The sequence below is a fragment of the Electrona antarctica genome (genome assembly GCF_951216825.1).
Source record: "Electrona antarctica genome assembly, chromosome: 11".
NCBI lineage: Eukaryota > Metazoa > Chordata > Actinopteri > Myctophiformes > Myctophidae > Electrona > Electrona antarctica.
The window spans coordinates 18,128,883-18,144,609 of record NC_136792.1 but is presented as its reverse complement, the minus strand read 5'-3'; the positions used below and the strand labels follow the sequence as shown (position 1 = coordinate 18,144,609).

The 15,727-nt window shown below is 42.9% G+C and overlaps 1 protein-coding gene across 8 annotated transcripts in view; it reads right to left on the bottom strand.

Moving 5' to 3' along the window:
* Nucleotides 1-15,727, bottom strand: part of synrg (synergin, gamma) — a 42,993-nt gene that overhangs the window by 9,707 nt on the left and 17,559 nt on the right. For all 8 annotated transcript variants that reach the window (XM_079515145.1, XM_079515146.1, XM_079515148.1 and 5 more), the window contains 6 exons: nt 13,909-14,021; nt 13,247-13,309; nt 10,981-11,937; nt 1,617-2,159; nt 594-757; nt 310-363 (listed from right to left, as the gene is read on the bottom strand). In XM_079515145.1, coding sequence (XP_079371271.1) covers nt 310-363; nt 594-757; nt 1,617-2,159; nt 10,981-11,937; nt 13,247-13,309; nt 13,909-14,021 — 1,894 coding nt within the window. The remainder of the gene's footprint in view (nt 1-309; nt 364-593; nt 758-1,616; nt 2,160-10,980; nt 11,938-13,246; nt 13,310-13,908; nt 14,022-15,727) is intronic.

Here is a 15,727-nt window from a genome sequence, read left to right as displayed (position 1 = left end):
TCATAATAATGATGGTACTACTAACAACAACAACAATAATCTTGATTGGGACTGATTGGGACTGTTTTTTAAATCCTGAACTCACCCATCATCACCACACAATATCATAACAGTTACCACTCCCACTCGCGACACTGGCATCAACTGAAATCTATCGCCTCCCATCCCACAAAACTTTAACTGGTAATCTTAGCCTGCTTGCCATTAAGTGACGCTAACCTGCATGTCACTGAAATGAAGACTTCCACCTGAACTGAACCCAAAACTCAACACGGGTAGAAAAAACACCGGTAGCAAACAGAAACACACCTCCAGAGCGCTCTCCAGACACCTCTGCCACTCGTATGCATAGCGTTCACTCTCCTGAAACAACAGCAGGTCAGACAAGTCATTCAAGTGAACACAAAGGGCAAAATATGAAGTTAACCCGCTCAAAGTTTGAGCGGGATTATGAAGCTTCTGTCATCATCTACAGCCATTAGAGCACAACGACATAGTCATCACCGATGCCCATGTGCAGAACATCTGGTGGCTAATGGCCGTGAAAACAGGTGGTGCAGTTAAAAGAACGACTGTGATGGAGCCCTCCTCACCTCCACCTCTCCGGTCAGGTCCTTGTACTTGTCTCTGATTACGGGCAAGGCAGGCTTCTCGCTCAGGGTGTTGGAGCGGTCTCTGAAGGGCTGCTCAGGGGCCGGAGATGGCGGCGAGCGTCCAATCTCCTTCTCCCCAAGACTGTGACTGCGCTTGTGGGAACCTGAGACCAGGACAAGGGGGTGAGGGATTACCGAGGTAACAAGAACGTCTGCAAGAATCAAACACATATTAATGGCAATTTCCAGGAGCCTATAATGGCAACGCATTTCAGATATGAAATGTTGGCTTCCCATCACATAGCTGCTGCCCTCCCCAACCATTCTGTGGTGACTAAGTCCTCACAGAAAAGGACAGTGGAGTGCTTAATTTACAACAAACAAGAATAATTATGTACAAAAGAGTGGCACAGGTATGAATAATTCATAAGAAGAATTGTACACACAGGTATACAGCAGTTGATGCTCCATAGTAACGTGCGTGGGGCTAGCAGTGTGTGTGCTGGACAGAGTCAGGTCATCTTCCCCATATGAGACATGCATCATCGACCCCACGCAGCATGACAGCCCCTAATTGGTTGTGGTGGGGGGGCACAACCCCAGCCTGATCAGATTACAAACCCAATGGGAAGAGAGGGAACACAGAACAGCCCTCTCACAAATTACACCCAGTGCAAAATTAGCTTTCTCACATTGGAGGAAATGCTAATAAAGTAATATGTGAAATATATCACCAGCAGCTAAAAAAATGTCATCTTTTAAGTGGATGCAGTTAATTTGGGATCATGTACTGGTTGACCTGTGCTAATCCATCTCAGCAGCCTGCCCTGCTGAGCATGACTGTAACCACAACACTGCCATCTACTGTCAGACAGTCCAACTACAAATCACACAAACGTCAGAGGTGGTGGATGAGACATATTAGGGCCAAGGACTCAGACTAGGTTAAAGTGGATGTGATGTAGATTCAAACAACAAACATAGTGAGAGAAGACAGCTGTAATCATTTTGACTGTGACTCACCTTGAACAGACAAGTCAAATGTTGCCAGTTCATTCTTTATCATTTCCTCGCTGGACTTGACCTTGGTCTGACAGCTGGCCTTGAGGAAGTCTGATTTGCCAAACTTTGCCTTATCACCATGGAAGGCTCCGAACTCATCTGAGGGCTCGCAAGGATTGCCCTCGGAGCCAGCATCCAAGGTAGCGGCTGGCGAGTCTGACTTCTCAGAGACCGTGCTCGCAAAGTCTCCAAAGTCATCGTTGTTGTCATCAACCATGGCTGGCTCGCCGGAGCCAAAGTCAGCAAAGGCTTCAAACTTGTCATCTGTCGATGAACTGTCCTCTGTGGGGAAGGCCGCAGTTTGGGTGCTGGTGATGTTCTCTGTGCTGCCAAAAGACGGTTCCTTCTCGTGACCGGGGACTAAAGACGAGAGACTGGCCCCTTCTAGGCCCTGTGGTTTCCTGGCTTCATAAGGCAGACATTCATCTCTGTCTCGCCAGTCATAACTGGACAGGTTGCTGATGGCTGATGTTCCAAAGGGGTCAAATTTCATGTCGTCTCCTTCTGCAATGACAACACAAACATAGCAGTGGCTCCCAGGTATAGCAGAAATTCTGAAATGATGCGTTCTGTAGGATATCGTCTAAAAAAGAAGTCCATGTTAGGGCTGGCTTGATAAGACTTCAAATCTATATCAATATTATTTCTAAATTTTGCTTCGCTTACCATTAAAGCTGCTATAAGCAATAAAATGTCAAAATAATGACCTTTTTTGTGTATACAGACAGCCAGCAATTGGTAAAACGCTCCTAAAATATTTAGTCTCTGCGACACATCTAGGGGCCGCAATCTGCATTCAAAGATTTTCCTAGAAGCTTTGTCATTGGTCGATTTGTCCGTCTACTTGATTGGTTAGTCACTTCGACAAGGTCGACCAATGACAAAGCTTCTAGGAACATCTTTGAATGCAGATTGCGGCCCCTAGATGTGTCACAGAGACTAAATCTTTTTGTGAGTGTTTCTCATTGCTGGCTGTCTGAATAAAAAAATTATTCATTTTTTACATATTGCTTATAGCTACTTTAATGAACGAAAATGGCGGATCTACAATCTCACAATGTGTTACGATTTGACACGTCAGCTACTGTAAATACAGGGCTGTGGTTAATCAGACAGAAAATCTGATTCCGATTGTAAAAGATCAATCAATCTGTTGATTCATTGATATAATATATATTAATTGCCCAGCCATAGTTCACAATCAAATCTCTAGCTAAATATAGTAAACCTATATTACATTGTCTTACATTGTGTTTTCTATGCATCCAGGTCTCAAAACAGTCAGACCAGGTATTCTGCACACATGATTTAAAATTGCGGCCCGGTTGCGTAAGACCCGCCGCCGCCTGCTTCTGATTGGCCTACCAACACTGCCGGTCTTTGCTCCCTGGTGGGAAATATTGCTCGGTGTTGGCATTGTCTTGCGGGGGGGGGGGGGGGGGGGTGATGATTTACTATTCTGTGTATCAGGTTGCAACTCGAACGGTGCTGAGACGGCGCACCTCCGTTGTGATCTAAAATTATTCTTTCATCGGGTTAAGAGTATAATGACTAACAAATACGATGCATGCTACGGAGCTGGCTGACAGAACCTGTTTTTTCTGGCACCCAATTACTTTCTACTAGTAGGGCGGGGCGAAGGGGGGGCCAATCAGAGGCAGGCGGGCGGGGGGCAGGTCTTTGCGCAAGCGGGCCATCGTTTTAAATCACGCATACTGCACTTAACCTAATTTATACATTGTATGACTGTGTAATTTACAGAACAATTTGTTGAGAGTCACAGTGAATTAACAGAACTCACACATACACACTCACATTTCACACACTTTGAGCTTCAAGGCCTGGCCCCCCACAAACTGTCAATAACACTGCTGGCTATATACATTCTGAAAGCCTTACCCATTTGTAACTGACCCTGCATCAGGCATCAAAACACTGTAGCACATCTTTCCACTGATGTGGAAAAGACAGGTTTGCGAATCAAATCGAATGCAACTTACGGGGGTTTAATGACATGTTTCCATGGCAATGACAGAAAAAGGAACCGTTCTGCTGTCAGAGCCGAGTTCCCTGAACTGTGCCATGCACAAACAACACAGTCTGACTCTGGGATGGATTTATGACTAATGGTAACTCACAAACGTGCAAATCTGGTATGTGTTTAGTCTGTGTTCACACTCAAATCTTCCCTTTTTGACACACACACACACACACACACACACACACACACACACACACACACACACACACACACACACACACACACACACACACACACACACACACACACACACACACACACACACACACACACACACACACACACACACACACACACACACACACACACACACACACACACACACACACACACACACACACACACACACACACACACACACACACACACACACACACACACACACACACACCTTGACTTGCTTGGATACAAAAAGCAATTTGTGAAATTGACAAGGATCCAGTGCTATGAGCCATGTGTAACTACATTATTGTTTCACCTCTCAAGACGAGTTAGGAAAGGAAAAAGACGGTACGCATTTCAGCAATACCAATAGTAATATTTATTACGACAACAGGAGTAAAGAGAGAAAGAGAGATCACAAAATACTGTGAAAGAGGTCTATCATTACAAGAAGTTTGTTAAACTAACACTTGTAAAATTAGATTTCAGTCATTTTGAGTACAAGGGCATGCAGTCAGAAAAAAAGGATGAAAACAAACAGCAAGAAAAGGTAAAAGAAAGATAATCCCAGAATAGAAGCAGAAACCAATTTGAGAAGGCACATTCACAGACTAAAATCAGTTACTTCTGGAGAGATGACACACTGTTTTACTACGAAAGCAACAGCTTATCAGGAAGAGTACAGAACACTTGAAAGCAATGTGGGAAAGGAGAATTTAAAGATTTCAAGGCAGGATGCATTAACCCTTTGAGGACCTGAAAGCTTCCCTGCAACATTTTCTGATTTGCTAGACCAGGAGCATAAAGATGGCCCAGTGCAGAGTTCCAATACTATAGTATGTGACTACACCATGGATAGGACCCACAGCCATTAGTGTACGTTCTGTTTACAATGTTCAGAAGAGATCACAGAGGCCAGAAATACTGTATGCATTTGTAAACATATTGAATCAAGTGATCTTGCTCAGGCACTCAAAGGGTTACAGGAAACATAAAATAACTATCCTTACACCTGACAACTTGAAGAGAGCTTTGAAAGGATCTAAATCTAATCACAGATGCTAAAATGCCTTTAAAGAGACAGTATCCTTTTTTTAATCTTGCTACAGTGATTGTTTGTCATAGCAGGCTAATGTGCACAAACTCGTATGAACCCCCAAATAAAAGCACATTAGAATTACAATTTGTTGTCTTGAGTAATACTAAAGTAATTCTAAATTCTTAAGCTAAAATACTTTATTCAATATCTTCATAAATAGGCTACATTTAATTTACACAGCTGACACATCAAAACAAGATATGGGAATCTATCTAGTTTCAAAATAAGACTTCATATTCCTGTAATAAAAATACACTATTAAATCTGTATGTATACATTTCTTTTCTCAGATAAAAACAAGTTGCAAGACTGTTATGCATAAAATGTTATCCTATAATATGTTCTTGTCAATTTCACAAATTGAAAAGGCAGGCACACTGCAGCAAAACGCAAGGCAGGAAGGGTAATAGTAAATTCATTGTGTTCTCAGAGAGCCAGGTCTTGGACCCAAACATGATTAATTCATGTAGGGATACCACAGATAAATAAGACGTCTTCCTTTTGTGCTCCTGGCCCAAAGGGAATCTCTGATATGAGATACTGTCTCTTTAAGATTAGCCTACATGACCTGGAACTTAGTGCAAGCATGACAAGGTGCTCTAATTGCTTGTCCTGTTCCAGCATTCTGAAAAGGTGAGTCCTGGCGCTCTCCGAGACCAACAATACTGGATGGGTTAGAGGTCCAGGACAATGGAGGAGCAGTGTTTAACTGGAGCCCAGAGGCTTCCTCTGAAGATAAAGCCTGATTCATACTTCATCAAAACATGAAGCTCAGTGAAAAATTGACAGATTTCCAACTAAACATTAATTTTTTAACGAGCACAATCGTGGGGCGAAGTATAAATGAACTGAGTCTGTTTTACTGCAGCTTCAAGGGGCTGTTCAAACTCAGACTCACTACAGAGAAGCCCATTTCAGTTTAAACAAAACACATTGTACAGTGTTGACATTTAGAATTTCTTCGATACAAGAAATTCAATGATTAATGCCTAGAGATGACATGAGATTTTGGTTTCACTTGTGTTTTGATATGTTGAAATGCTTTAGAAATAGCTGCTCTGTGCAGACAGACAAACAAGTGCACAAGTCTTTACAGAAAAAGAACATGTGCACTGTGCTCTCGCATTTAACCACATTCCACCTGGCGTTCCTATTTTGGGCATGTAATTATAGGAGACATTTTTCTAAAATGGCCAATCTACAAGCTCACTACAGGGATCGCATCAGGGCAGATTGTGAACTTGTAGAACAGGTATAAAGAGCTGAAGTGGTTAAGGAGTAAGGAATGGCCTTGGACATTATGCACTATGGAACATGTAGAGGGTAAAAAACTTGGTGAATGAATTATGAAGACTGGGGTGGAGATGGAGTGATGATATGGAAAATGCCTAGATATATGAAGGCATATTTTGTAGTTTCCATTTCAATAAATGGTGCAGCATTGTCCACATTTTGTGGTTGTGAGTTTGGGTAAAAGGAAAAAGAAGTTATTAAGCAAAAGCTATTAACTAAACCCCTAACCATCGCATTATTAGAGGACCACAATGTGCTTAAATCAATAATACTGTATAGTTGGTTACGCCTAAAAAAATGCAGGAGGGAAATTATAGGTGTAGTAAACAGGCGTCATGTGTGTAAGTGTACAAAGGGAACCAAACGGTGGTTCCATTCCATTTGTACAGTCTCAGAGTTAAGGGGGTCCTTGCAAATAAAACAATTACAAGTTGGACTCCTAATATGCCATAGTGTCGTAGTCAACGTGTCGATTGTAGATCGGCTAGTTGAACTATTTTAAAATGTTTTTTCAAGATAGTAAAATATGGGAAAGAAGTTTAGGGATAAAGGGTAAGGCACGCCCAAGATAGGGCCACAAGTCTTTGCCATGGTGTACGGACATATTGAGGACCCCTGGTAGTAAGTGATTTTCAGTTGTTAAAATAAGTGTTAAATATCTCTATATTCTGATAGTGTTTGTTCAGTAACAGGGATCTGCCTCTCCCTGCAGCTCTTTAGTAAATAAGACAATTCATGTAAACTAGAACAGCATAAATTTGTAGCTGATGAACGGGTTCTCTCTCCAGTTTGGATGAAACTGGCAACCCACCTGGAAATGTATTTTCTGTTTACTAAAGAGCTGGAGAGACAGGGAGACCCCTGTTCCTGAACAAACATTATATCTTACCATCAGAATATAGAGCTTTAACCAAAAAATATCACTACTGCCAGCGAGACTAACAGACATTTGCAACATATCCATTTCAAAGCGCTTCTTTATCGTGTTTTCACTGCTCATCTCGTCTGAAGTTTGATTTGGTGTGCATTAATAAGGAGAAAGCCAAAAGTTAAAGAATTCAGAACAACCGTCTTCAGATTCATTGTTTTGTAACCCGCAGAACACTAGCTGTGGTTCCCAACTAAAGAAAATACAAAAGGAAAAAACATCTGTTCATTTTGGAGTGTCACATTAGAAATTGTGATGGAAAAACAAAACAAAAAACCACCGTGTCAATTTCCAAAGAAACAGTTTCTTTTTGCCTTTTTCAAAATGTTATTGCGCTAAATGGGATGGCAACACCTTTGCCAAATACGTTCTGATGTAGTGGACATCACATGAATACTATTGTTTTTGTGCTAAGAAAATAATAGGACAATTATAAGCAGAAGCCATGCCAGCGTAATACCTTCCCACGTTTACCAATCCCTTCACATTGTAATTGTTCCAAAGAAGAAAATTATTTGTTTATTTGTTTGTTGAAATGTTCTGAAGTAGCCAAGATAAAATGTTAAAATAGTAGCATTTTATAAATTAATGAGGTTGATTGTGTGGGCATGTTTCTCTCCACGTATTCAGTTATTTGGCCTCATATTCTACCACTTAATCCCTGTATCCATCTTTGAACATTTTATGCAGGGCTTGTTCCCGACATGTAGATTCACCAATAAGTGGCGTTTGGTAATTATAAGGGTGTTCAGATGGGAAAAGTCAACAAAACCGGTAGTCTTTACCAATGAGTGCTGGCCCAATTCAAGAATGTCTGTATTCTCTGTAAAAGGTTGTTCATGAATAGTTGCCAGGTGCTTTTGACATAATTGAAAAAACAAACAAAAACCACGACCCCCACTCAACCAGCAGACTTCAGTGTGGCAGTCAGGAGAGGCTGTGCAAAATATGTTTTTGGACAAAGAAAGTGTCAAATAACATCTTCATTCAGGTCTAAAATAATGATGTCTGACCTGAATGGAGAATTAGTGCCTCTTACTGCTTATCTCCATGAATCAATGCCTAACATTTGCACAATATTAGCAGATTAAAAGGTTTCTGATATGCACGCACGCACGCACGCACGCACGCACGCACGCACGCACGCACGCACGCACGCACGCACGCACGCACGCACAGGTCCTTCTAAAAAAATGTAATATCGTGGAAAAGTTCATTTTCTTCCGTAATATAATTCAAAAAGTGAAACTTTCATATATTCTATATTGTGCAAAAGTGAAATATTTAAAATCTTTTTTTGTTTAATCTTGATGATTCTAACATACAGCTCATGAAAATAAAAATAAAATAAAAACTGACAAAATAGAATATTTTGAGAGACCACTAAAAACATTTAAAATACAGAAATGTCAACCATTTGAATAGTATGTTAATTTATGCACTCAATACGTGGTCTGGGCTACATTTTTTCTTTTTTTAAACATTACTGAAGTGAACATTTTTATTTCATGCATTATTTAAATGCATGAGATTGTAAAATAATGCTTTATCAGCATTATTACAATGAATAGATTGTAAAATGGTCTGGGCTACTTAAAAAAAAAAAAAATCATCAATGGGGCGTGGCATGGAGGTGATAAGCCTGTGGCACTGTTGAGGTGAGATGTGTTTTGATAGCAGCTTTAAACTCATTTGTATTGTTGAATCTAGTGTTGACAATAAAACATATATTCTCTGTGGAGTTCAGGTCAGGCCAGTTGGCTGGTCAGTTAAGTAATACCATGGTCAGTACACCAATTACTAGTAGTTTTGGCTCTGTGGGCAGGTGCCAAGTGCTGCTGGAAAAGGAAATCAGTATATCCTAAAGCTTGTCAACATACGGAAACCCAGTGATGATTTGGGGCCATGTTATCTGCATGGTGTTGGTCCACTGACAGTGAAAACGTCACATTGGAGTCAACACAGCCATCTACCAGGATATTTTAGAGCACTTTGTGCTTCAGTATGTTGACAAGCTTTATGGATATGCTGATTTTCCTTTCCAGCTCAATTTGGCACCTGCCCACAGTGCCAAAACATAATTAGTGTACTGACCATGGTATTACTGTGCGAGACACTAGATTTAACGTGCGAGACACTAGATTTAACAATAAAAAAGCGTTTAAAGCTGCTATCAAAGCAAATTTAGGTTGCCATAACAGCTCAACGGTGCCACAGGCTTATCACCACAGGCTTATCACCTCCATGCCACGCCCCTTGGCGTTATATGAATATAATATAATATTTTAAGATAGGATTTTTTAATTTTCATGAGCTGTATGCCATAATCATGAAGATTAAAACAAAACAAAGTTTGAAATATTTCACTTTATTTCACTTTCACGGCTACTGTTCTCTGATCATTGCGACAAAAAACGACTGCATTCACTGGTGCTCAGACGTTCCGTATCACACAACAGAACACAGGTCGACCCCACAACTTAAGCACAATCAGAGCAAATGATTCACAGTAAAATCCTCAGTGTTCATTTATGCATTTAAATGAGCACTGAGGATTGTAGTGAGTGTACAATGAGGGGAGGAGCCATACCTGCTAGAGAAGCCCTAGCCTGAAAGGGTGCAACTACACTGCCGCGTCAAGAAACGCCTAGAGCAGGCGTCTCTTTTGGGTTTTTAAACAGCTGGTGGACATTGGAAATGATACTCCGGCGCGGTTTTCAACTTGTAGTGTCGGCCAAAAACCGGACCGACGCTACAAGTTGAAGCCGCGCGAGCGTCATTTCCATCCACCAGCTGTCTAAAAGCCTGCTCTAGGTGCTTTTTTGCCGCTTCTTCGCGCGTATGTGTGCCCACACTCAAAGAGACCAATGGTTTTCTGGGCATAGAGGGGCTGACCGTCTCCCGGCTGAGACAGCCAGGGACTTCCTATTGGTTCACCAACCTATGTGCCCCCCCCTCTGCTCCCAACTCCACACAGTGGAGAACACTGACGTCACCACATTTGGAGTGACGCCCCTCTGCACTCTTATTGGTAAGCGAAAATACAAGGTTCACGCCGCTCGCCCAGGCGTTTTTTTCTCCTTTGAAAACAAAACGCCTGCCGTCTCCGAGGTTAGAGCAGCACAGACAGGAGGAGCACGCGGTTCTTGCTGAGCCAACCACACAGCATGCAGAAACACGCAAATGACCACACTGATGCAGGACCACACTGATAATAATAAAGCCAAGTGTTATATACCTACAGTATTCTACCTCCTCACATCCACACCACACCATACAATGAGGTAGGGGCCAGGACCTTTCCTTCTGTATGCCATGCAATCCTGAGTGTTAATTTAACTCTGTGTACAAATGGATAAATTCACACTGAGGATTTTTACTGTGCACAAGCTGGTACTCGACTTTCTCGCATTAACTTAGTGATAATTACATGGAAGGAAGGATGGAAGTGAAAGGAAGAAGGATGGAAGGAGGGGAAGAAAGCGGGAGGGGAAGATGGAAGAAAGGAAGGAGGGACGGTAGAGAAGAGTGGTAAACAGCCAGATAAACAAATATGTTGAGATGAATGTTGATGAAATGTAGAATGAGATATATGAAGGTTCTAATGAAATGTGCTATTTAGTGTTATGGTGTTTTGGATGTTTGACCAGGACTCAGTTGTGATCTGGACCTCACTACTTGCCCTTTGACCCCTGGATTACTGGGCACAACGGGGCTGGGGTACGGACTGAGGAGACCCTGGGACTGGTTGGGTGTGTGACTGTATGGGGGCCTCACCAGAGCAAACGCACTAGTTCCTCACCTGCGGCAGGGGGCTGGTGGGCCGAGAGGCCCGGCAGGTCCAGAGAGCTGTCCGACATCACATGCTTCAGGTCTCCACCCATGTCCGACAGCTTCATGTCCAGCTGCACGGACAGAGCGTCCTCAGAGTCCTCTTTCCCTACGCTGCTGCCCCCGATGGATGGGAGGTCTAAGGACTTGACAGAGGCAGAGTCCTCCTTGGCCTGTTTGAACGCAGCCACCTTGTCCACTAGGCTCTTTTCCGAGGCGCCCAGTGCTGTGCAAAACTTTGAGGACTGAAAGTCAGCAAAGTCATCCGCGTCACTCTTGAGGGAGGAGAAGGAGCCACCACTGCTCTCCTTGGTGTCGTCATAGGCCATGCCACCTTCCAGGGACAGCTGTTTAAACACATCATACTTGTCCCCACACTGCAGTGGACGCTGCAGAGAAGGGGGCTCCCCTCGGCCCCCCACACTCCCCTCGCCTTTGGGTTCTCCGCCAGAGCTGCCAAATGCCATGAAGTCTGCAAAGTCGTCCTGAGGCGCCGCTAAGACTCCTCCCACCGAGGAGCCTGCCGCCGCCTCGGAGGAGGAGCCGAACAGAGCAAAGTCACCAAAATCTTCTGGCCCTGCCCCACGGGGCTTGGCTCCCCCTGGCAGGAGCACTAAGGAGGGGGGCACAGGTACAGATGGGAGGGTGCTGGGTTTGGCCTCATTGGGGGCAGGGGTGGAGGGAGCCAGGGAGGAGAATAGATCCAGGTCCGCCATGTTAAGAGGGTTTTTAGGCTGAGACAGAGAGGCAGCTTGCTGTTGCTCTGGTAGTTGCTGTAGAGACTGAGAACTAGGGAAAGCAGAAGGGAAGGCAGGCTGGAAGATCTTGGTCTGGTCGGGGTGGTCTAGTGGAGAGATGCTGTCGGCCGTTTTAAAGTCTGTGAAGCCATCATCAACACTGACAGACTTGAAATCGGCGAATCCTGCACCTGCAAGTGAAATAGAACGATTTAAAAATCCTACATAGCAATTACATAGAAAGGAGGACCTAAAAAAGAAATAGCTTCTGCCATAATCATCTCCCAGGTTTTTCTCATTTCAGTCCTACAATAATGGAGAGGGAGATTAGTTGTGCCTCTGTCACAGTGAGTGAGAATGGACATGTTGAATTTCTCATTATCGGGTGAACTGTGCTGCTGCTGGGGGCCCGAGAGTCCAGTTAACACCACACATCACTGCACAACAAAGCTATGTTGTCGAAAGAGAGACAAGCACACATCCTCACCGCCATGCATTGAGCTGTCGGTTCCAAACCGACAGGAAATGATTAAGCCATACTTCAGAGGAGAGAAGACCCTACTTTCTACAGACTTCCAAGCTAAAAGCAGTGCAATCGTTTTTATTAACAGATTCTTTTCCCCCTTATTTTCTTTTACATCTAAATGAAACACAACAGAGACGTAAAATCAAACAGAGGGAAAATGTATATTTTTCTTGCAGTACAGCAACTATTATGTGGCTGACGTAGAAGCTGAGCTAAAATAGGGAATCTGTTCATACTGCTAATGTCGGGGTACGAAAAGAGGAAACTAATGGGCCCAACAACAAAGAAAGGTCACTGCACGCAGGACTTACTGGTGTGGTCAGTGCTGTCCCCATCGGAGACTGTTCTAGTGAAACAGTGCAGGAAACATACCTACATCAATACTGTGTGCATGGAAACCAAAGAATACTTTTTCCACATAAATACTGCAAGTGCAAAAGTTACATTATTTCACAGTGTTTACCTTCACTCAACAGCCACACCCTATAATGCCAGGCTGATTACATGCTAAGTATGGGTTTTAATTCAGGTAATACATTTTACTCCCCTCACTATCGCTAAGGCAGCTGTGGCATTGTTCTTGCAGGACTTGTCCCTCCTCTAGCCATCTGTTGCTTACAGGGACCGTTTCAGAGCCCACCACAGCCTCTCTGCTATTTGGCCAAGAGACGAGTGGGATTTGGCAAAGGAACAGAGGTGTAGGACTGTGCGCACGTGCGTGTGCGTGTGTGCAGCGGCGTCGAGTCCGGGGGTGCTTGAGGGCTGAAGCACCCACTAACACAATGGAATGGGCGCGTTTGGAAATAGCGCACTGAGCGCACTGTGCAATGCAAACTAATAGGCGAGTGCGCTCCCGCACTGGGGGGCGGGGCGGGGCGGGGGGGCACCCACTGCCGTTATAAGAACTTTCCGCGCCTGTGTGTGTGTGTGCGTGTGCGTGTGTGTGTGTGGAGAATTTCTTCTTTCTTTCTTACCAACGGTTTTCCTGTCAGCAGGATGCTCAAGCTGTCTGAAGACACTATACTTGTCTCCCGAATCTACAACAAAACAAGGAAACCTAATGGGTTAGGATTGAACACAAAACGATCAACATTTATTCTATGACATACATGAAAACATTTAAGAAATGTATTACAACTGACTAAGCTAGAGAAGTGAATAGGTCTGTATCTTAATATTGAGGATGCACATCCATTTGCTCCCAAGTCCCAATAGAGCGTCGCAGTCCCGCCCCCTTTCATGACGACGCCAGGCCCAGGAAATGAATCCCAATGCATTTTTCCCAGACATTTCAAAAAGTATTTATTTAAAGACCTTTTAAGCGAGTCGTGACAAATCATGACAACAAACACAATATTTTGGACCAAACAAATAATTACAAAGAAGAAAAACAACAAAAAGTGTTTTTTTTCTACTTTCTAATTCTTCGTTATTGTCATGATTTGTCACGACAAGAGTTGGCTTTGTCCGTGGCGTAAACGTCTTTAAATAAATACTTTCTGAAAAGTCTATGAGGAAAATGAACAGGGATTTCTTTTCCGGGTCTCTCGAGGGGCGGGCCTGGGGACGCTCTATTGTCCCCAGGCTTCAAAATGAGTAGTACTAATATTAGTAATAGCAGCAGTAGAAGTAATACCTGAGGCGGTGGGCACCGGCTCTGCTGGTTGCTCTACAGACAGCTGCTTGAAGACGGCATACTTATCAGAAGACGAAGTGGACCCAGATACAGGAGTCAGCATGGCCGGAGCACTGCACACACATAATGTCCATGGTCAGTCGGTCAGCAGGCAGGACAGGGGAGGTCAATACTTTTTCTCTGCTAAATCCCTTATAAGCTCCATGAGCAGACACAATGAGCTACAAAAGTGTTTCGGTCGCGACAGCTTTTTGTTAAGGCCTTTATTCTTCATGCTTTACTTCCCTTTTCTATCTGGCTCAACCAGTACAATGTCCATAAATCCAAAGCCCTGAAATGTGTTTGTTGCCTAAAAATATGGTATGTTTGTTTACACGAATACAGGTCAAGTGGGCACCTTGAACATCTGGGCACCTCAATGCAAAGTTGGCTATTTTGTCCAAAATGTAAAAAAGAAAAGAAAAAAAGAAAAGAATATTAAAAAAAAATAGTCGTAAGTAATGTAAAAGATACATTTCTATGAGACTTAATTTTATCCTTCAACTCATTGTTTATGCCACAAAATGACTGGATATACAGGTTTTGTAGCAATTGTAGAAATATTAGACCTTAATTGTCACATGTTTAAGCATGTAATGATCATGTGTACTTTTTACTTAAGACCGTTATTCAAATATTTTATTTTTTAACATTTTGGACAAAATAGCCAATTTTACATTGAGGTGCCCAGATGTCCATGGTGCCCACACCGTTACCATTTACACAGTTAGGCTGATACAGTACAATTGATCGGTCGGACGGTTCTCGAGATACGCAAAAGGCTCAGACAAACCTCAGTACTTTGCCCATGTCAACTGTAAAAACTATCTAATATAGACTTGTATGTTTTGGAAATCCAATGCAAAACAGTAGAAAACTAACGGTGGGAAAACAATATGGATAGTTTGAGGATCTATGGTAACACGATGTCAAAATCAAAAGCCAAGAGGGAGTAAGGGGGTTTGACTTCCAGACATCTTCAAAGCTTTTTCTTTGCCAGACTGCTGCCAATTGTGTCCTATGAAAGAAGAAAAAAGTAATACAGCATAGGCTTTTCATTCTTATTTTTAATTAGATTGTGATCTTAGACTTTGAGGGAACTGCAATAAATTGCTTTAACAGAAACCATTGGAACCATAAAACACTATGTCACTCAGATGTTATATGTACTGTAGCAGCCTTGGTCTTTGTCTTCCCAAAATATAATTGCCTTCCCACACCATCTCACTGAGAAAAACGACAGGCTCTCCACATTAGCATGAATTGTAATAAAAAGAAATGATCTCATCCACTGTCAACTGAAATTAATGTATTAGGGGATGACTCTGTCATTGTTATGCAGGACACAATTACAAGACATTAAGAGATTGTGTGAGATAAGTGTGATTCTTACGCCTGATTTACATTTGGTACACTGTGTCACACACTGAAAATAGCCAGTCCACAGGCTCACTACGTGAACAATGCTACAAGTCCTGAGCTTGTAGATCTGCAATTTTCAGTATGTGACATAAGTGCAACTAAGTCTTTACGGCTCCAAAGACAGACAACGAGGGAAATGCTTGCTGTGACAAACACAGTTAGTCGACACAGTAACTATAAACCAGTAAGACGCCATGAGAGCGAGAAGCGCCCTCGCCCTAAAGGGCTAGTCCTACTAGACCCCAGGAAAATGACATCTGGCCACAAAAGATTGCGGGGTCTATTGAATGTGAATGGGGAGGTGACAAACTGACGATTGAGCCTACGACACACAGTATGGCAGCCCCCTAGGTTCCAG